The following is a 22,794-nucleotide window of genomic DNA, read 5'->3' on the forward strand; positions in this document are numbered from 1 at the left end:
ATAAAAACAAACTTTTTATTTCAATTTTTAAAATCTTAACAGTACACACATGAATGGAAAAATTACAAAGAACTGCTGGAGTAAGGTTGGATGACTTTTTTTAAGTTATAGAGTCATAGAGATGTACAGCATGGAAACAGACTCTTCGATCCAACCGATCCATGACGACCAGATATCCCAACCCAATCTAGTCCCACCTGCCAGCACCTGGCCCATATCCCTCCAAACCTTTCCTATTCAGATACCCATCCAAATGCCTCTTAAATGTTGCAATTATACCAGCCTCCACTACTTCCTCTGGCAGCTCATTCCATTCACTTACCACCCTCTGTATGACAAAGTTGCCCCTTAGGTCTCTTTTACATCTTTCCTCTCTCACCCTAAACCTATGCCCTCTAGTTCTGGATTCCCTGACCCCAGGGAAAAGACTTTGTCTATTTACCCTACCCATGCCCCTCATAATTTTGTAAACCTCTATAAACCTCAGCCTCCGACGATCCAGGGAAAATAGCCACAGCCTCTCCCTATAGCTCAAATCCTCCAACCCTGGCAACATCCATGTAAATCTTTTCTGAACCCTTTCAACTTTCACAACGTCTTTCCGATAGGAAGGACACCAGAATTGCACGCAATATTCCAACAGTGGCCTAACCAATGTCCTGTACAGCCACAACATGACCTCCCAACTCCTATACTCAATACTTTGACCAATAAAGGAAAGCATACCAAATGCCGCCTTCACTATCCTATCTACCTGTGACTCCACTTTCATGGAGCTCTGCACTCCAAAGTCTCTCTGATCAGTAACACTCCCTAGGACCTTACATTAAGTGTATAAGTCCTGCTAAGATTTTCTTTCCCAAAGTGCAGCCCCTCTCATTTATCTGAATTAAACTCCATCTGCCACTTCTCAGCCCATTGGCCCGTCTAGTCAAGATCCTGTTGGAATCTAAGGTAACCCTCTTTGCTGTCCATTACAACTCCAATTTTGGTGTAATCTGCAAACTTACTAACTCTACCTCTTATGCTCACGTCCAAATCATTTATGTAAATGACAAAAAAGTAGAGGGCCCAGCACCAATCCTTGTGGCACTCCACTGGTCACAGGCCTCCAGACTAAAAAAACAACCTTCCACCACCACCCTCTGTCTTCTACCTTTGAGCCAGTTCTGTATCCAAATGGCTAGTTCTCCCTATATTCCATGAGATCTAACCTTGCTAATCATTCTCCCATGGGGAACCTTGTCGAACACCTTACTAAGTCCATATAGATCACATCTACAGCTCTGCCCTCATCAATCCTCTTTGTTACTTCAAAAGACTCAATCAAGTTTGTGAGACATGATTTCCCATGCACAAAGCCATGTTGACTATCCCTAATCAGTCCTTACCTTTCCAAATACATATACATCCTGTCCCTCAGGACTCCCTCCAACAACTGGCCCACCACTGAGATCAAGTTCTCTGGTCCATTACATGGAAGAGCTGGCCTGTTGTTAACTTCAAGCTGTTAGACCATCACAGAAGTTCATATTTTGAAAAATTACTCCTTTAACACATCAAATATTCAGCTTTATACAGGCTTCTAATCCTGGAAATCTGTAAATGAAAAATAGCTGCTTATTAATTTAAAGTCTGTTCACTCTGTACATAAGTAAACCTCATTATTGCTGCAGGTTTTTTGAATAGGAAAAATACCTAGCCTTCAGATATCCCGTTATGGACACTAACCTTTCATCCTTTCACTCCCAAATCGAGCAACACTTTTTATTTCCCTCTGACAGCTCATTTCTATTGACGCAGTAGGATTGATTTCACAATCATACTTTGTGGTTTCTTGAAAGTGATCAAGGATTCAAACATTGGACATTATTTTCCTTGGTTGCACGGTGGCTCAGTGGTTAGCACTGTTGCCTCACAGCACAAGGGTTCCAGGTTCAATTCCAGCCTTGGGCGACTGTGCAAACTCCACGCAGACATTCTTCCCTGTGTCTGCGTGGGTTTCCTCCAGGTGCTCCGGTTTCCTCCCACAATCCAAAGATGTGCAGGTCAGGTGAATTGGCCATGCTAAATTGCCTGTAGTGGTAGGCGCATTAGTCAGAGGGAAATGGGACTCTTCAGAGGGTTGGTGTGGACTTGTTGGGCCGAAGCGCCTGTTTCCACACTGTAGGGAATCTAACCCAGGGCTGTAAGACTAAGTCAACAGTGATCGGCACAAACTGAGCATTGATCCTGACACTTCCTTGGTTTATATGTCTCAGCTGCCTACTGTATATTTGTCCTTTATAAGTAATGAATAATGTGAAGAGTTTTGAGACTTTAACATGATAAAATGCCGTTTAAAAATAGAAATAAATCAAGCAAGAAGGTGGAGCTAGATCACAGAGATGAAGAAGATTCAATTCACAGCAAAGTATATGCATGCCTTTTTAATGTTTCACATCGGATATAATGCAGAGATATCTGTCATGTTAACTACAAACTAGAAAGCATTTCGTTAAGAATCAACACTGCTTTTCTCCCTTCTCCTCACCTACTTTGCCCATTCCTTCATGTATATCTTAATCACTATCAGCACAATAATTTCTGTGTATCATGTTTTCATGAGATAAGGAGTAGGGCATTCAGTCCTGCTGCTCCATTCCTTAAGGTCTTCACTGATCTTTAACTTCAGGATGATTTTCCCACCCAATCCCCACATTGCTTCACTCCCATAGAATCTAATAATCTATTGATTTCAACCTTGATTGTATTAAATAACTGAGCATTCACCTACTTCTGGGGAGGTAAGCTTTAAAGACTACTTTCCCAGTGGCAGGATTATGGGCTTCACTTGGCACTGAAGGACAACTTGGAATGGGAGGGGGGAATCCAGTTGTGTCATTCAAATTGGAACCAGTGACAGTGATAGGGTAGTAAGGGAGTTCTCCTGAAAGACTTTGAGCAATTAGGAGCTAAATTGAAAAGCAGAATGCCCAAGATAATAATCTTGGGTTACTACCTGAGCTATAGGTGAACTGGCATAAAATAAATAAAGTCAAAACTCAAAGATTGTTGTGGGTACAATGGGTTTCAGTTCTTGGGGTACTGACACCAGCACTGTGGTAGAAAGGAGCTATTCCGGTGGGATGCATTTCAATTGAATCTTGCTAGAATCGTGTCTTGATGAATTGAATGATTAAAGATATAGAGAGGGATTTAAACTAATTAGTGGATGAAGGGTTTGGGAGAGGAGCAATGTAGACAACAAAATCAAGAGGATAGAATGCCATTACAGGGTAGCTGCAAGGTTTGGAGCTCAGGTTGAGGTTTAGGGTAGCTATTTGGGTAATGATACTGAGAGTGGGATAGGAGGGACAAAGTGTACAGATGTAGAAAACATCAGTAAAATAGGATCAAAGGTCTGGAAGTGGTCAAATATAAAATTAATGGCTCTTAGTTGCAATTAATGTTTGAATTAACAGCCTAAATGCAAGTAAATGGATATGATGTATAGCTATGACAGAGACATAGTTACAAGGAACTGGGATCTAAATATTCAAGACTGTGACTTTTCCGTTGACAGGAAGGAAAGGGTGATGAGGTAGCATTGTTAGTACAGGTTAGAATAAGTCTGATAGCAAGAAATGATCTTGGATCATAAGGCATTGGACCCATATGAATAGAGGTAAGAAATAACAAGGGAAGAAGGCACAGAAAGGAGTAGTCTAACTGTAGAAGAAAGTGAGGATTGCACATGCTGGAAATCAGTCAAAAAGTGTGGCACTGGAAAAGCGCAGCAGGTCAGGCAGCATCTGAGGAGCAGGACAATCGATGTTTTGGGCATAAACCCATCATCAGGAGCCCAAGTGAGCTGAGAGATAAATAGGAGGGGGTGGGGCTTGGAAGGCGATAGGTAGATGAAGGTGGGAGGTGATGATAAGGTGGAGTGGATAGGTGGAAAGGAAGATGGACAGGTAGGACAGCTCAAGAGAGTGATGTTGAATTAGAGGGTTGGATCTGGGATAAGATGGCGGGAAGGGACATGAGAAAATTGGCGAAATCAACATTGATGCCGTGTGGGTGGAGGGTCCCTAGGTGGATGATGAGGCATTCTTCCTCCAGGTATTGGCTGTCTTGGATTTGGCAGTGCATGTCCCTGGTGGAGTAGGAAAGGGGGTTGAAGTGGTCAGCCACAAGGCAGTGGGGTTGTTTGGTGCATGTGGCCCAGAGATGTTCTCTGAAATGTTCCACAAGTTAGCGTCATGTTTCCCCAACGTAGAGGAGACCACATAGAGAGCAGTGGATGAGGTGTTTGGATGTGCAGGAAAATCTCTGCCGGATATGGAAGGATCTTTTGGGGCCTTGGACAGAGGTGAGGGGGGAGGTGTGGGCTCAGGTTTTACACCTTTTGCAGCTGCAAGGGAAGGTGCCGGGAGTGGAGGGCGTGGACCTTATAAGCGAGTTGCAGAGGAAATGGTCTCTGCAGAATGCTGTTAGGAGTGAGGAGGAAAACATATCTCTGATGGTGCAGTCTGACTGTAGGTGCGGAAGTGGCAGAGGATGATGCATTGTAACCGGAGATTGGTAGGGTTGAAGGTCAGGGGGAGGGGGGTCTTCTATTCTTGTTATGGCTGGAAGGGTGGAGTTCTAGGGTGGCGGTGTGGGAAGTGGAGTTGCTGCACTGGAGGACATTGTTGAGGGGAAATTGCAGTCCTTGAAGTAGGAGGCCATCTGGGATTTCTGGAGTGAAATTGATCCTCCTGGGAGCTGATGAGGCGGAGGAATTGAGAGTAAGGGAAAGCGTTTTTACAGGAAGGGTTGTGGGAGGAGGTGTAGTCCACATAGCTGTGAGGGTCAGTGAGTTGAAGTCGATGTCTGTGTTGAGTCAGTTGCCAGAGACGGAAACGTCCAGGAAGGGAAGGGACGTGTCCAAGATGGTCCAGGTGCACTTGAGGGTGGAAGGTGTTCGTAAAGTTGATGAACTGTTCAGCCTCCTCATGGGAGAATGAGGTGGCGCCAATACAGTCATCAGTGTAGCGGAGGAGAAGGTGGGGAATGATGTCAGTTTAACTATGAAAGATGGGCTGTTTCTTGTACCCGACGAAGAGGCAGGTATAGTGAGTGTCCATGGCTACCCTTTTGGTCTGAAAGAAGTGGGAGGATTCGAAAGAGAAGTTGTTGAAGGTGAGGACCAGTTCAGCCATTGAATGAGTGTGTCTGTGGCGGTGTACTAGTTGGGTTGGCAGGAGAGGAAGAAACGTAGGGCTTGGAGGCCTTCGTCATGGTGGATGGACATGTACGGGGACTGGATTTCCACGCTGAAGATGAGGCATTGGGGTCTGGGGAACAGAAAGTCATGGAGGAGGTGGAGGGTGTGGGTGATGCGCTGAATGTACATGGGACCATGAGGGATAAGACAGTGTCAAGGTATGAGGAGATAGGTTCGGTGGGGCAGGAGCAGGCAGAGACAATGAGTTGACCAAGGCAGTCAGGTTTTTGAATTTTGGGTAAGAGGTAGAATTGGGTGCTGTGAGTTTACAGGGCGATGGGGTTGGAGGCTATAGATGGGAGATCCCCTGAGGTGATGTGGTTGTGGATGGTCTGGGAGATGATAGTTTGGTGTTAGGTGAGATGGTGGTTGAGGGAGCAATAGGAGGTGGTTTCCATAAGTTGGCGCCTGGCTTCAGCAATGTATAGGTCAGTGTGCCAAGCTACCACTGCATCCCACCTTGTCCGCTGGTTTGATGGTGAGTTTGGGGTTGAAGTGGAGGGCTGCATATCCTCCAACCACATGGCATCAATGTAGATTTCACAAGTTTCCTTATCTTCCCTCTCCCCACCTATCCTAGGTCCAAATCTCCAACTCGGCACCCCGCCAACTTGAACTGTCCTACCTGTCCATCTTCCTTCCCACCTATCCACTCCACCCTCCACTCCGACCTAGTGCCATCGCCTTCCAAGCTACTTTCTCCCAACCCCACCCCCTCTCCTGTTTATCTCTTAGCCCCCCTTTGGCACTCCCACATTCCTGATGAAGGGGTTATGCCTGAAACATCAACTCTTCTCCCCCATAGTCTAACTGTAACTAATCTGTAGGGCTGAGAATAAATCAGGAGCTAATGTGGGTGGGCATTATGTTAATCTTGGGTGATTTTAATCTTGTGAAATGAGGCAGTCAGATTGGCAGCATTAGCCAGGAGGAAGATTTAATTGTGTTCAGGGCAGTTTCCAGAACAATATGATGAGAATCCAACCAGGGATCTGGTTATTTTGAATCTGATAATGTGTATTTAGGCATGTTTAATAATTTTGATTTGATTTATTACTATCAGATGTACCATGATACAGTGAAAAGTGTTGTCTTAGGTGCTTTACATGCAGATTTGTACTCAAATTAACTGTGAATCAGGCTGAAGAAATTCCTCCTCAGCTCAGTACTCAAAATCATTTTTTCTCTCTCAGGATGTGCTCCCAGTGCTAGTTTCTCCTACTAGTGGAAACATCTTCTCTATGTCCACTTCATTCAGGCCTCTCAGTATTCTGTAAGTTTTAATCGAATCACCCCATATCCAGACCCAGATTTCTCAGCAGCTCCTCCATATGACAAGCCTTTCATCCCTTTATCATTCCTTTTCTGGACCCCCTTCAACACCAGCACATTCAACCTTAGATATGGGGTCCAAAACTGCTCTCAGTATCCCAAATGTGGTCTAACCACAGCCTTTTGCAAACTCAGCAATACATCTCTGTTCTTGTATTCTAGTCTTTTTGAAATGATAACATTGCATTTGATGTCCTAATCGCTAACTGAACCTACATGTTGACCATAGAGTGCTGAACTAGGACTCCCAAGACTTCAAATTTCAAATACTTTCCTATTTGGAAAATGGTCTACACCTCTAGTCTTCCTGCTATAGTGCTTAATCTCTCACATACCCACATTGTATTCCATTTGCCATGTGTTAGCCCACTGGCCTAGCTTGTTCAAATCCTTCTGAGATTCCCTGCTTCCTCAATGCTACCTGTCCTCCCTCATGTCTTTGTGGCATTTGCAAACTTAGCAACAGTGGTCTCAGTTCCTTCATCCAGATTGTTAAGGCATAACATGAATAGTTGTGGTCTCAGCAATTACACTTGTAGAACTCCACTTGTCACTGGCTGCCATCCTGAAAAATACTCCTTTATCCCTACCCTTCACTTTGTACTAGTCAGCCAAATCTATCATGAGCTTTTAGTTAGCAGCCTCTTGTGTGCCATCAGGTCAAAGGCCTTCTGAAAATCCAAAGAGATCTCACCCACTGGCTCTCCTTTGTCTAACCTGCTCGTTACCTCCTCAGAGAATTCTAACAGGCTTGTCAGGCCTGATTGCCACTTGATGAAACCATGCTGACTCCGTCCTATTTTACCATGCATTTCTAAGGACTCTGTAGTCTCATCCTTAATAATGCACTCAAATTAACAATGACCAAGTTCAGGATATCTGACCAATAATTCCCTGTCCTTTGCCCCTCTCTTAAACAGGGACATTATATTAGCCATTTTCCAGTCCTCTAGAACCTTTCCTGACTCCAGTGATTTGAGGTCACCCATCAATGTCTCTGAATCTTCCCAACTATTCTCCTTGGGGTATAGCCCATCGGATCTGGGTAATATATGCACCTTCACACCCTTCAACTTTTCAGCACCTTCTCCTTAGTGATGGCTGCTACACTTACCTCTGTCCTTGACTCCTTGAAGTTCTGTTATGCTGCTGTTGCAAAGTACCTATTTGGTTCCTCCATTATTTCTTTCTTTCTCATTACTACTTCTGCACTTTCATTTTCCAATGGTCCCAGGCAGGTCCAACGTGTCCTCTTGCCTCACTCATCATCTTAGATACCTAAAAAAATCTCTTGTGATCTTCTTTCGTATCACTAACTACTTTAACCTTGTACTTTGTTTTCTTCCTCCATTTTGCTTTCTCACTTGTTCTCTGCAGGTTTTTAAAGGCTTCCATCCTCTGTGGTTTCCCACCAATCTTCACCATCCTGTATGCTTTTCCTTCTTTGCTGTCCCTAACTTTCCTTGTTAGCCATTGTCACCTCATCGTGCCCTTAGTATGTTTCTCCTTCCTTGAGATGAATTTCTGCTGTTCTTCCGGAATTACCCCTGAAATTTCTGCACCACCCTCTTCCCTGGTATACTCCACTTCCAGTCAGCTCTGGCTAGCTCCTTCATGTCATTTTAGTTACCTTTACTCAGTTGTAATACCGTTGCATTTGATTCAATTTTCTCCCTCTCAAACTGCAGGTCACTACTCCCAAGGGTTCCTTCACCTTCAGTTCCCTAATCAAGTTTGCCTCATGACACATCACTAAATCCAGAATTTCCTGTTCCCTAGTGGGCTGTACCACAAACTGCTCCCAAAAACCATCTCGCAGATATTCCATGAATTCCTTTTCTACAGATTTTCCCAGTTCATCTGCATATTGAAGTTCCTCGTGATTATTGTAATAGTTCCCTTCTTGCATGCCTTTTCTATCTCCTGATTTATTTTGTTCCCTACATCCTGACTATTGCTAGGAGGCCTGTACACAACTCCCATTAAGGTCTTTTTATTTCTTTGCAGGCCCTCAACTCCACCCACACAGATTCTACGCCTTCTGATTCTATATCACTTGCTATTGATTTAATTTTATTTCTTACTAACAAGGCAACCTTGTCTCCTCCCCTCCTCTACCTGTCCTTTCAATAGAGCATGCATCCTTGGATATTTAGTTCCCAACCCTGATCCTCTTGCAGTCATGTTTCTGTGATGTTCCCCAAAAAAAAACATTATTTCGTTTAAAACCATATCCACAATCTCTCTCAGTTCGAGTTATACTCATTGGGCTGTGTCTCACTCCAGATGGGATCTTGTCTTCCTGACTCTGTGAAGTATACTGATCTGTGATATGTGCTGATTTCATGATACATTTGAAAATTTTTACTCATAGGTTTTGTGCAAATTCAGTTTTTTTCTTAAAATATCTACATTAGCTTCAGGAGGGTCGTCCAAGAAATTTGGCACAGTAGTTAATTAGAAAGTTGATTAGAAAGTCTGTGGTTGCCTCTAGGTTATCACCAGACTTAAAAGCATTTCTGTATAACACTTGATATGACACTTGAATGTGAATCTGATTGCCTCCCATTTTTCCAATTAAGCTCTTTTACCAATTTCTATATGTACAGAAGAAACTGATTCTTCAGTCTTCCTTTTACGTATGTGAACAAGTCTTCCTCTGCAAGAATATGGATATAGTTCATAGCATCCCCTATTCTTGAGTTACACTTCCATTCAGTATTTCATCGAAGTCCAGTAAGTTATATAGATTACAATATTGCATAGTTACTTCAGGTGCACTTTTGTCCAGGGATGGAGTTTCTCACTGGGATTGACTCTTTAATACGGAGTCTAATTAAAAAGTTAATAAAATTATTGACATGTTTGTGGTTTAGCGGTTGCCCTTATTCTGTGCTTCTCTGCATTTCTTAAAGTTGATTCATCATAGATTAGCAATTAATCATAGGATAAACAGACATGGGGAAAAGTCTCTCTGGTCCAGCAACATTAGGCAGATAATTACTTTGAATTGTCTTTTGTCTACTGTACAATATTTTCATATAAAAACGATGGATATTCTTGACACACAATGAATTGTTAAAAGATTTTTAAAAATTGTGTATGCCATCCTGTGTTATCATATTCACCAGTACTCCAAATAAGAGTCAAAACAGTTATGGAAGAAATATAAAATGTATTGAAAAAATGAGTTCAAGTTTGAACTTTGTATAAATTAACTTGATACTTCTGCAATGAACTATAGGGGGAAAAAAAGGTCATCATTTGCTTTGCTCAGGAAAGCACTAGAAATCCAGTTTCCCCTTGGGATTTGTTAATTTAGGGGAATGTTTACATTATGGATAGGACAAATTATTTTGAAAAAGAGATATATGTATATTTTTAGAGTAAGCCAGTTAAGTTTCAGTAGTTAATGGCTTTTCAGTGTATAACGAGCTCTGTTTTAATCATATTCTTGCAGAAATGAATAATGACCATAGTTGACAAAGTGACAGAGGCCTCGAACACTGCAGCTTGCAAGAACCAAACCTGCAGCTCTGTGGCACCTTTCTCTGAAATTGTTAAAAAGAAGAACATGGAGTCAGGGGCAACAAGTTGGGGTGCTACATCCCCTATTACAGAGGTACCAAAAAGCAAACTCATAGGACCTATGCCCGGAGCTGCTTTGTTCACTAATGCACTGCAAGAGAAGTCAAAGCAACTACAAAAAGATCAAAGTAAGTCTGGATGCAGCTTTATGTTGAATGAATTATCATTGCATTTACTGGATATCTGTTCGACATGCCCTGCTGTGATCTTTCCGGCTGCAGAATCTCATCCATATATCCTTCGGTTGTGTGTCCAATTCCAAATTTTTATTAAATTTCATTCAAAATTTTAAAGAGCAATATTATGTTTCGTTCTCCCATTGGCATTGTCTCTAACCTTTCCCTGACAACAATCACTTAAGTCTGAAATTTATAGACCAAGTTTGCAGAATAGATGTTGTCTCTTGATGGGCTTTTTGAAATGCTGTCAAAGTGCTTTTGGATAATCAAACTGCACACAATGCACCAATCTATCTTATTGATTTATAATAGAACGCCCTCAATAGATCTTAGTGTCAATGGAGATAACTGATGTATGGGTAATGTATTTCACAGGACATTGTTCATTCCTGACTCGAATGCTGCTGCTTGACTTTTTGCAACATCTGTTGCTGTACTGTCCACCTACCTTAATGAATAATTTATCATGGCAAAGCAAAGGATAATCAAAAAGAGAGCAAGTCGAAAGAAAATTTAGTTTTCAAAAAAATAATTTGATTTCAGCTTAATATTTTACTTAATACTTTGATTTTTGTAGATATTCTGCATTGAATTTGTCAGGAGATTATTTTTGACTTTTTTTGCAGTCATACTATAGAAATTAGCCCCACACAAGACTGTCTTAATCAAAAAGTTCTTAGCAAAAACCAAGTTTACTACGTTACAATTCCTAAATACAGATTTTTTAATGAACAAAAGTTACGTCGAATTTGCTTGAATTGACAGCACCAAGGGTTCATGGGGGAGATAGACTTGAGAGTGGACAGGTTTGGGGAGCACAGTAGTCCAATTTATGTACTAAATCGCTGTTTCTGGTTGTTATCTCCATTTTATTTCTTCCTACTAATTTTCTATCTGTCAAAATTTATTAATAAACTTTCAATGCTTGCACCTAGATCTTGTTCATCTTTACTAATGGCTGTCCCTCTAAAATGTTCAGATACTATACATGTCCTTTTGCGATACAAGCAGTTGGCTTGGTGGTCTTTCATGCTGCTCCTGAAATGCAGTTATCTATATTAAATCACATGCAGCATCAGCTTAATGATTCCAGATTTATTAGAATGGTATGAATCTCCCTTATAACCATATGTGAATTATATACATGACAAATGGTATCTTCATGTTTATGATTATCTTAAAGACCCCAGAATTGCATGTCAGCAGTACACCAGAAATCATTCTTCTCATTACAACTGGACAACACCTAGGCTTGGGCTGATGAGTAACATTTGTGCTAGCCAAATGCCAAGCAATAACTCTTTAATAAGAATGTATTTCAAAGGAGATGGTTAAATTCAATGATATTACCTTTGTCAACACTCCCACCATGACATTTTGGAGGTCCTTATTGACCAGAAGGGTAACTGGGCAAGTCACACAACTGTGACTGCAATAGCAGGTCATTGGCTGGGAATTCTGCAACACTGAGACATGATTACTTATTATGTACAGTACAAAAACAAGCCACTATTTATTTGGTATTTGTTCCACAAAAGTCTTCTCGCATCTACCATCTTCTCATCCTTTCAGCATTCAGCATTTCTTTCATTTGTTTCTTCCTCATGTCAATTGTACATTGACGTGATCTCGTGAACTAATGTTCTTAAAGAAAAAGTCCTGTTGCTTCAAGATTACCCCTGACTTAGCCAAGTGAATGTAAATGTTATGCACAACAGGTCCCACAATCTGGTGATGAATATTTGGTCTGAATATGGTGCAAGATTGCTTAAATCTCTATTCTTCATTGCATGCATCCTTCTGATTCAGAAACCGGTCCTCCACTTGGCATCTTTCAACAGTGCAGCACTCTGTTTAAAGCACTGAGGTATCAACCTAGATTACTTGTGTTTTTTGTAAGTAAAATGTTCTCCAGAAGACAAGCATTATGACTGTGCAAGAGATTACTAAAATCAGGAGAAACAGATTGGGATGAATGCTGTTCAGTCCTGGATGTGATTAGTAGCAAAATCTAATCACTGTGAACTCACTCATGTCTTAGTTGGTCAGTTGACCTCGAGAAACCTTTCCCACACTCTGAGCAGGTGAACTATCTCTCCCCAGTGTGAATTTGCTGGTGTATATTGAGATCGTAGTGTTTTTAACCTGTACCAGCTAAACTTGAATAGCTTAAAATATTGTTCTCTGTAGTTTGTCTTAATTGTTCTCTTAAATCTTTCCGTTGTCCTAAATTGGCTTTTGCCTACTTCTTTATTGCGTTTTTGGGTACTTCCTCATCTATTAAATCTTTAGGATATACCCCTGTGTAGAACTCCAGGAAAAGTGTGAGGGGGAAGAGAAGAGAGAGGGTGGGAGATCAGTCATTTAGAGATGATGCCTGGACTGTCCAGGACTGTTCTCCGAAGCATTTCAGTGAGCTAACTTAGTTTTTAATCATTGTACCCCCCCCCCGGAAACAAAAGACGCGTTCAGGGTTGAAATAGCTCTTTGACTTAATGTTTCTATCGGGACCTTGAGATCCCCTTTGAATAATCTGATTTTCGGATAATCGAGGTTCCTTTGTGTTAATATTTCAGTTTATCCATTTAATTTTAATGACGAAGGTAATCTCTGAATCTTTGCACCTTCCTTCAACTCCGCAAAGCAAATTTATTTTCTTTTGATTTATTACTAGGTTGTCAGTTTCCCAGCTCCAAAACAGTAGTGTTTTGTTGCACTGTTGTTGTACTGCTTAATTTTTTACTAAATGAGTGGGGAATTCAATGCTCTGTGCACGAACTGTTAAATCAATGTTTTTCAGTGCATCATTGCAATTTATGAAGAAAGAATAGATAAGTATAATGCATGCATAAAAAATCAACTGAATAAATTCAGTCTCATTCATACAGTTAATATTGTTGAGGCCAGTTTTAGTACTATTTGTCAGACATGTGACCTGGTGTAACTTGCAGACTGAATGCAATATTGGAATATTTCCAACTTGTGGAATGTTAGACTTCAGTGAATGAACCTGCACTTTTCTTGCAAAATCTGTTGGAGCTCAAAGTAGGCTGCATATTGTCTTCTGCATTGAACAATTTTGAAATTATCCAATAGTTTAGCAATGTAAACAGCAACAAAGTAAGAATTTAGTACTTCAGAAATGATCAAAAAATGCTTGGTGACAATGAATAAAGAGTAGATTCCTGACAAAAACTAGAAGGTCATGTGCTGTAGGAGCATGAGTAGGCCATTCAACTATCGGATCTTCTCCTTCATTCAATGAGATAATGGCTGATCTGGTAATCCTCAACTGCACTTGCCTGCCTTTTTCCCCCATAACCCTAGTTTCCCTGACTGATTAAAAATCCATCTGTCTCAGCCTTGAATATATTTAACAGAGCAGCTTCAGATTCACTGCCCTCCGACAAATTCCTCCTCATTTCTGTCCTCTGTGCGCGAGTCCTTATTCTGAAATTATGCCCTTTGGTCCTCCTTTCTCTCACAGGGGGCAACAGCCTTTCTGCATTTACTTTGACAAACCCCCTAATCATGTGTTTTGGTAAGGTTGCCTCTCATTCTACATTCCAAAGTATAGAATAATCAACTCAGCCTGTCCCTCTATATCTGATATCAGCCAACTGAACCTTAGAATCATAAAATTATACAGTACAGAGGAATCATTTGGCCTACCAAGTCTGTATTGGCAAAAATATACTATTATCCACACTAGATCCACTTTCCCACAATAGGCCCATAGCCTTGAATGTTGTGATACTTCAAATACTCATCTAAATACCTTTTTAGAGGTTGAAGTTACCACCTCAACTGCCTTCCCAGGCAGTACATTTTCGACCCCCAACGCTCTCTGTATGAAAACATTTTTCCCAATTCTCCTCTCAACCTCCAGTCTTTCAATTTTAAAATTATGATTCCCTGTTGTTAACCTTTTTTTCTAAGGGGAAACAGCTGCTTTCTATTCACACTGTCCTTTGAACTTGAGTGATTGCATTCCATTTGCCTTCCCTGTTACCAAATTTGGATGCTAGCTTTTTGTGACAAGGGCGCCCAAATCCCCCCGTAGCCTTCTGCAATCATTCTCCACTTAGGTAATCTTTGGCTCATTTTATTCTTACTGTGGAAGTGCAGAGTCTCACATTTTCCCATATATTCCACCTGTCAAGTTTTTGCCTACTTGCTCACCCATCTATAACCATCGGTAGACTTTGTGTCATCCTTACCACTCGTCTTCCCATCTATTTTTGTGTTATCCATTAACTTGACTGTGTGTTCACATTCCTCATCCATGCCATTCTTATATATCATCAATAATTGTGCCTTCAGCACTGATCCCTGTGACACTCCAATAGTTACAGCCTGCAATCCTGAATTGCCCTCTTTCCTAACTGTGTCATCTATTAGTTAGCCAATCCTCTATCAATGCTCTTATTGGCTCTTAAGTAACCTAATGTATGGTACCTTGTAACTGTCTTCTGAAAATCAAAATATATTGCATCCACTACTTCCTCTTTGCCTATCCTGCTTGGACATCAAAGGATTCTAGTAAATTTGTCAGGCATCATTTCCCTTTCATAAAGCAAAGTTGAATCTCCTTGATCATGTTATGTATTTCTAAATGCTATCTTATTAAATTCTTTATAAGAGATTAACATTTTCCTAATAACAGAAAATAACTGGCCTATTGTTTTTTGTCTCCTCCCCTCTTTAAGTAAACTGAATCAATCGACATACCTTGCTTTAATTCTGTTTACACTTTTGTATGTTTTTAGTTGCCATGTGGTGATATAGTGTTAAAGGCACTGAACCAGTAATCTAGAACCCTAAACTAATTTTTGGTGGGCAATCCTGAAATGGCGAATGGTGAAGTTTGCTTTCAGTCAAATTTGATTGAAAAGCTATTGTCAATTGTTGGAAAAACCCACCTGGCTCATTAATGCCCTTAAGGGGAGGAAATTTGCCATCCTTTGCCTGGTTTGGCCACATAAGACTCTACACCTATAACAAGCCACACTGAATTGTTTCAAATCACGACAAAGAAAGCAATTGAACATCATCTGCATAGGCACTGGAAATGACCATACCAATCTCAGCCCTCTTGAACTTGCACAGTTCTCTTTAACATTTGGGGCTTTTGTCAAAATTGGGAGAGCTGCCCATAGACTAGGGGAGTAATGGCCTAACATAGTCACACTTAAAGAATCATGGCACTTAGGCCAGCATTACCATCCTTGACTATATCCCATCCCGCCAGCAAGCCAGTCCCACCAAAGGTGGTAGTATCACATGTACAATTGAGAGGATGTTGCCCTAGAAATCCTCAAAACATCAGATTAAACATGCAAGAGATCAGTCTGCTGAATACCAGCTGCTGCGCTGAGGTTCATCTCATTGGCAAACACACTGCAAGATTTCCCCAGGGTAGTATCCCAGACCTAATGTTCAACACCATTTGTAACTCCTGCGATGCAGAAGTGACCCATCTCCATATGCAGGAAGATCTGGAAGCATTCAGTCTTCATAGAATCCCTACAGTGCAGATAGAGGCCAATCAGCCCATTGAGTTTGTACCTACCCTTTGAAGAGCATCCCATACCCCACCCCCCCACGCTATCCTCAACCCTGCATTTACCACAGCTAATCCATCTAGCCTTCACATCCCTGGAAATTATGGGGCAATTTAGCATGTGCAATCCACTTAGCCTGCACATCTTTGGACTTTGGGAGGAAACCAGAGCAACTGACGGAAAAAAACACAGACATGGGGAGACCATGCAAACTGCTCACAGTCAACCAAGGCTGGAATTGAACCTAGGTCCCTGATGTTGTGAGTGCGAACCACCATGCCAGCTTGGTTTAATTAATAGCAAATAATATTAATGTGGGGCAATGACCATCTTGAGAAAGAATCAAACCATCACTGTTTGACATTTGATTGTGTTACCATCACTGAAACTTTACTGAACGCTTCCTGGCATTGCCATTGACCAGAAATTGAACCAGATCAACTATGTCAATACTATCTACAAGAGCAGAGGTTAGGAGTTCTACAGTGCTTAGCTCACATCCTTTCTCCCTATCTGTTCACTAGCCGCAAAACACAAGATAGGAGTGTGATAGAATACTTTCCAGTTGCCTGGATTAGTGCAGCTCCAACACCATGCGAAGTGCAACACCATCTGTTTGGCACCTTCAAAATTCATTTCCTTTACCACAAAAGCAAAGTGGCAATAGTGTGTAACATCTGTAAGATTCAATACAGTAACACAGCAACTTCCAAACCTATTACCTCTGACATCCAGAAGGACAAGGCAGCAGATGCATGAGAGTGCCACCACCTGCAAGTTTCCTTCCAAGCCACTTGACTGAATAGTGAAGCCTATCACTATTCCTTCACTACAATGTCAAAATCTGCAACTTCTTTCCTAACAGTACTGTAGGTGTCCCTATCCCGAAGGATTGTAGTGGTTCAGGTAGAAGTTCATCCCATCCTGTTGGCAATTAGGAATATGCAGTAACTGTTAGCCTAGCCAGTAACATTGGAGTGGCTTGGATGGAATCTTGCAGATGGTGTTGTTTCCATATAGCTGTTGCCTTTAACCTTCAGATGGCAGTAGTTGTAGGTTTGGCTGTCTCAAGATCTTGGGTGAATTTCTGTAGTGCCAGTTGTAGATTATGCACACTGCTGCTGCTTGGTATCAGTAGTGGAGGGAGTAGATCCTGTGCACCTAATGCCAATCAAGGGGTTGCTTTGTCCTGGATGGTGTCAAGTTTCTTGTTGGAGCTACACTCATCCAGGCAAGTAGGGAACATTCCATCACACTCCTGACTTGTAGCTTACGAATGGCGGACAGGCTTTGGGGAGTCGGGAGGTTGAGTTACTCGCTGCAATATTCCTAGCCTCTGACCTGCTTTTGTTGTCATTGTATTTATATGGTGATTCCAATTGAATTTTTGGTCAGTGGTCACTCCAGAATGTTGATAATTGCAGATCGTGATGGTAACATCATTGAATGTCAAGGAGTGATGGTTAAATTGTCTCTTATTCAAGATGGCCATTGCCTAGTATTTTGTGACGTGAATTTTACTTGCCACTTGTCAGCCAGACTTTGAATATTGTCCAGTTCTTGTTACATTTGAACATGGACTGCTTCAGTATCTGAAGAGTTGTAAATGGTGCTGAACATTGCAATCATTGGCGAACATCCCCATTGCTGATTTTCTGATGTAGAGAAGATCATTGATGAAGAAGCTGAAGATAGTTGGGCCTACGACACTACCCTGAGGAACTTCTGCAGAGGTGTCCTGGATCTGAGATGACTGATCTTTAACAATCACAACCATCTTCCTATGTGCCAGGTATGCCAGCAGAGGTTGCCCCCTGATTCCTATTGATTCCAATTTTGGTTGGGCTTCTTGATGCCATTCTCAGTTGAATGCAACCTTGATCTCGAGTTGTCACACTCACCTCACCTCTGAAATTCAACTCTTTTGAACCAAGACTGTAATGAGGTTAGGAGCTAGGTAGCCTTGGCGGAACCTAAACTGGGCATTTATTAAGCAGATTGTTGCTAAGCAGGTGCTGCTTGATACCACTGTTGATGACACCTTACATCACTTTACTGATGATTGAGAGTAAACTGATGGGCGGCAACTGGCAAGGTTGGATTTAACCTGCTTTTTTGTGTACAGGTCATACCTGAACAATTTTCCACATTTGTCGGGTAGTAGCCGGAGTTGTAGATGTACTGGATAACTTGGCTAGGGAAGCAGCAAGTTCCGGAACACAGGTCTGCAAAACTGTTGCCAGAATATTGTCAGGGCCCGTAGCCTTTGCAGTATCCAGTGACTCCAACTGTTTCTTGATATCACGTGGAATGAATCGAATTGGCTAAAGACTGGTATCTATGATGCTGAGGACCACTGGAGGAGGCCACCATGGATCATCCATGCAGCACTTCTTGCTGAAGATTTTGTTATGAATGCTTTAGCCTTATCTTTGGCACTGATGCACTGGGTTCTGCCATCATTGAGGATGGGAATATTTATGAGCTCCTCCTCCAGTGAGGAGTTCAGTTATCCACCACCATTCACAGCAGGATTTGGCAAGTCTACAGAACTTAGATCTTACCTGTTTGCTGGCTTCACCAGATTGACCTTTTTTTTTATTCGATATTTGTGGTGCTGCTCCTACAATGCCCTCTGTGCTCTCCATTGAATCAGGATTTAGCCCCTGGCTTGATGGCAATGGTTGAGTGGGGGATATGCTACACCATGAAGTTCAAATTGTGCTGGAGTACAATTCTGCTGCTGTTCTTTGGCACAACACCTCATGGATGCCCAGTCTAAAGTTGCTAGACCTGTTTGCCCCATTTAGTATGGTGATCGTGCCACACAATGCGATGGAGGGTATTTTCATTGTGAAAATGGGATTTCATCTCTGCAAGAATTGTACGGTGGTTACTTTTAGTGATACTGTCATGGATAGGTGCATCTGCAGCAGGCGAATTGATGAGGAAGGGTCAAGAATGTTTTTCTGTCTTGTTGATTCCTTCAACGTCTACAGCAGTGTGGCAGCTTTGTCCTTTAGGATCTGACCAGCTCAATCAGTAGTTGTGCTGCTGTGCCCCTTTTGGTGGTGGAGTTTGAAGGCCCCCACCCAGAGTATAGTTTGCACCCTTGCACTCTCTGAGCGACACTTGGAAGAAGCACCATGTGGAAGGGTACTGCTTCATCAGCTATGGGAAGATAGTACATGGTAATCAGTAGGTTTCCTTGCCCATGTTTAACCTGATACCATGATATTTCATGTGAACTGGACTTGATATCAAGGCCTTCATGGCAACTCCCGCCTAACTGTGCTGCCACCACTCCTTGGTCAAGAATTCCATTTTTCTGCCTATTGCACTATTTTATGATGTTTTGTAAAACCTATTATCACAGCACTGAATGAAATGCATTCACTGCCAGTATAGAGATAGGAATGACATGATCAGCAGCAGCAGCAGCAATGTGGCTGTATTCAAGAACTGGAGCAGTAAAATGAGTGTTTTTGAAACATCTTAAATGAATTCCATTCCTGGGATTGTGATTTGGTCATTGTTGCACTCCAAATACTTGGCAACGCTGCTACTAATCCTTCTCTGCCTCCCCCTTCCTTCCCTCCTTGCTGCCTTACTGCTCACCATCTCAGAGAGCAAGGTGGCAAGTGAGGCAGTGGGGGAATTGAGAGCAGAGTCCCCAGGAGGGTTGTAAGTGAGATGGCAATGAGAATTGGGGTCTGAAATGTGATGGGGGTGAGTTTTGGGTGGAGGTTGCCAAAAGAAGTGGTAAGTGAGGCAACCAAGCAGCATGGAGAGTGGGTGGGCGAAGCATAGAGAGCTTCAGCAGAGCAGGTCTGGTGAGAATTCCTTGGACATCGGTGGCATTACAAACATGCATGTGGATGGAGTCAGCTCCCACTTCTGTCTCTCAGCAAGTATTGATGATGTCAGCAGTGCCAACCTCCTCTGCAAGTGTGGTGTCAGGAGATGCTCAATTTTGTCAGTGTTGTGTGCAGTAACACTTTTTAATGTGAATAATTTCGTCTGATGTGCTTTGTTTAATTATGAAGGTTTTAACATTGTTTTTTGATGCATAAAATTATTTTTAATTTCAGGTGTACTTGGCAGTGGTGATGGAATAGCGCCTCCACAGAAAATACTGTTCCCTGCAGAAAAAATCTCCCTGAAATGGCAGCAGCTGCACAAAATAGGAGCTGGCCTCCAAAATCTGGGCAACACCTGCTTCTTAAACTCTGCACTGCAGTGTTTGACTTATACGCCACCTCTTGCAAACTACATGCTTTCCCGGGAACATTCTAGAACATGTATGTACATGACAATCTTTCTGTATTGAGTTTGATTGCTGCTTCACCTTTTGTCTCCCCGTATCATATATTATATCCATTTAAAATATTTGGAAAAGACTCATTTTACTGCTCCAGTTCTTTGATGCGCCACATTGTTGCTGCTGATCATGTCATTCCTGTCTCTATATTGGCAGCAAGTGCACCCCATTCAGTGCTGTAATAATCACTTTTACAAAATATCATCATGATGTGGGGAGACAAAAGGTGAAGGAAGGGGTGAGTTACCAATTTCCAGAGTTGTTGAATGATGTGAATCAGCCTTTGAATCCGGAGTTTTCACTTCCTAAATTTCTTTTTTATAATGAGAGTTGAGGGCCTCGCTGGCAAGGCCAGCATTTATTACCAATCCCAGAGGCAGTTAAGAGTCAACCACATTGCTGTGGGTCTGGAGTCACATATAGGCCAGACCACTTGAGGATGGCAATTTTCTTCTCTAATGGACATTAGTGAACCAGATGTGTTTTTCTGACCATCAACAATGTTTTCATGATCATCATCAGACTCTTAATTCCATTTTATTAAATTCAGATGCCACCATCTGCCGTGGCAGGGTTTGAACTCCGATCCGCAGAACATTTTCTTGTTCTCTGGATTAACAGTCCAGTGATAACACCACTACACCATTGCCTCCCAATGACCCGTGTCTGGAGTTCTGCTGGCATGCCTGACATCAGGATATTGTTGTATGGCTGTCATATGCATAAATCGCTGACTAGGTTAGGAAATATTTAGGACAACGCACTTACAGTTATACATGTAAAATTTGTGCTGTTACCCAAAAGGCATCCAAGTTTGGGCAAGTGAGGCAAATGGAATGTTCACCTTTGTTTCAAAGTGAATGGACTCTCAAAATAGGGAAATGATGCTAAAACTATACAAAGCACTAATCAGACCACACCTGGCATTCTAAGAGATTCTTTAGACCTCGTATCTAAGGAATGATAGAGTCATAGAGATGTACAGCATAGAAACAGACCCTTTGGTCCAACTCATCCATGCCGATCAGATATCTCAATTCAATCTAGTCCCACCTGCCAGCACCTGGCCCATATCCCTCCAAACCCTTCAGATTCATATGCCCATTCAGATGCCTTTTAAATGTTGCAATTGTACCAGCCTGCACTACTTCCTCTGGCAGCACATTCCATACACATAGCACCCTCTGCGTGAAAAAGTTGCCCCCTAGGTCTCTTTTATACCTTTCCCCTCTCCCCCTAAACCTATGCCCTCTAGTTCTGGACTCACCCACCCCAGGGAAAAGACTTTGTCTATTTATTCTATCCATGCCTCTCATAATTTCATAAACCTCTATAAGGTCACCCCTCAGCCTCAGACACTCCAGGGAAAACTGCCCCAGCCTATTAGCAGTATGAGGTTTTTTTTCCTTCACTCTCTGCGCGCGCTCCCTCCCTCGCGCGCGTGGCCCCTCGATCTCTCTCTCCCTCGCGCGCACGCTCTCTCTCTCTCTCTCTTTTGATCTCTCTCTCTCTCTCGTGCATGTGCCTCTGTCTCTATCTCTCTCTGGTGGGCGCGCGCTCGCTCTCTCCCACGCTTGCGCTCTCAAGAACGGAGCACCTGTTACGGCCCAAAACTTTTACCCTCTTCCATTTTGGATTACTTGGTGTATTGGCATTGTAGGCAGTCCAAAGGGCGTTCATCAGAGTAATTAGGATACAGGTCGTTCTGCAATTATATGCGTTTTGTTAATGCAAATTTGCTGTAATGCTATTTATGAATTGGGGGTAGTTTCTAAAGTGTGATCTTTTAAAATGTGTTGGCTTTAATGTGATCACATCGCCAGCACTCTTTAAGCGTGCTGTTTCTAAAGCACGATTTTTCTATAATGAGGGGTTGCATGAGAACGCAACCATCATGTTAAAAGAGAGCTATCATGTGTAGAGAAATCAAGTAGGTTGGGTTTGTACTCATTAAGTGTAGAAGAATGAGGGGAGACCTTATTGAAATACGTAAAATTCTTAGGGTAGATATGAAGAGGTTGTGTCCCTTTTTTAGAGAGCTTAGGAACATAAGGCAAGATCTCAAAGTAAAGAATTCCCCAATTAAGACTGATAAGGAATTTCTTCTCTAAAGGTGCTAAAGCTGTGAAATCCTTTACCACAGACAACATTTGATGCTAAATGACTTAGTATCATAGCATCCCCACAGTGCGGAAAGAAGCCATCATGTCTGCACTGACCCTTCAAAGAGCAGCCCTCTACAGCATCCCACCCAGACTCAGAACCCTACCCTAACCCCTACCTCCTATTTCCCATGACTAATCCACCTAGCTTACACCTCCCTAGACACTATAGGCAATTTAACATGGCCAGTTCACCTAATCTGCGCATCTTTGGACTGTGGGAGGAAACCAGAGCACCTGGGAGAATGTGCACACTCCACACAGTCACCCAAGACTGGAATTGCCCCTGGGCACTGTGAGGCAGCAATACCAACCACTGAGGCACTGTGCTACCTGATTATATGTGAGGTTGAGATACAGATTTCTAATTGTTAAGAGGAACCAAAGGTTATAAGTA

The 22,794-nt window shown here is 42.1% G+C and overlaps 1 protein-coding gene across 3 annotated transcripts in view; it reads left to right on the plus strand.

Annotated features, from left to right (window-relative positions):
* usp42 (ubiquitin specific peptidase 42) overlaps positions 1 to 22,794 on the plus strand; it is a 111,868-nt gene that overhangs the window by 8,231 nt on the left and 80,843 nt on the right. For all 3 annotated transcript variants that reach the window (XM_060840579.1, XM_060840581.1, XM_060840580.1), the window contains exons 2-3: positions 10,044 to 10,299; positions 20,006 to 20,215. In XM_060840579.1, the coding sequence (XP_060696562.1) occupies positions 10,053 to 10,299; positions 20,006 to 20,215 (457 nt within the window). In that variant the 5' untranslated portion in view covers positions 10,044 to 10,052. The remainder of the gene's footprint in view (positions 1 to 10,043; positions 10,300 to 20,005; positions 20,216 to 22,794) is intronic.

This window comes from Hemiscyllium ocellatum, chromosome 20 (assembly GCF_020745735.1).
Source record: "Hemiscyllium ocellatum isolate sHemOce1 chromosome 20, sHemOce1.pat.X.cur, whole genome shotgun sequence".
Lineage (NCBI taxonomy): Eukaryota > Metazoa > Chordata > Chondrichthyes > Orectolobiformes > Hemiscylliidae > Hemiscyllium > Hemiscyllium ocellatum.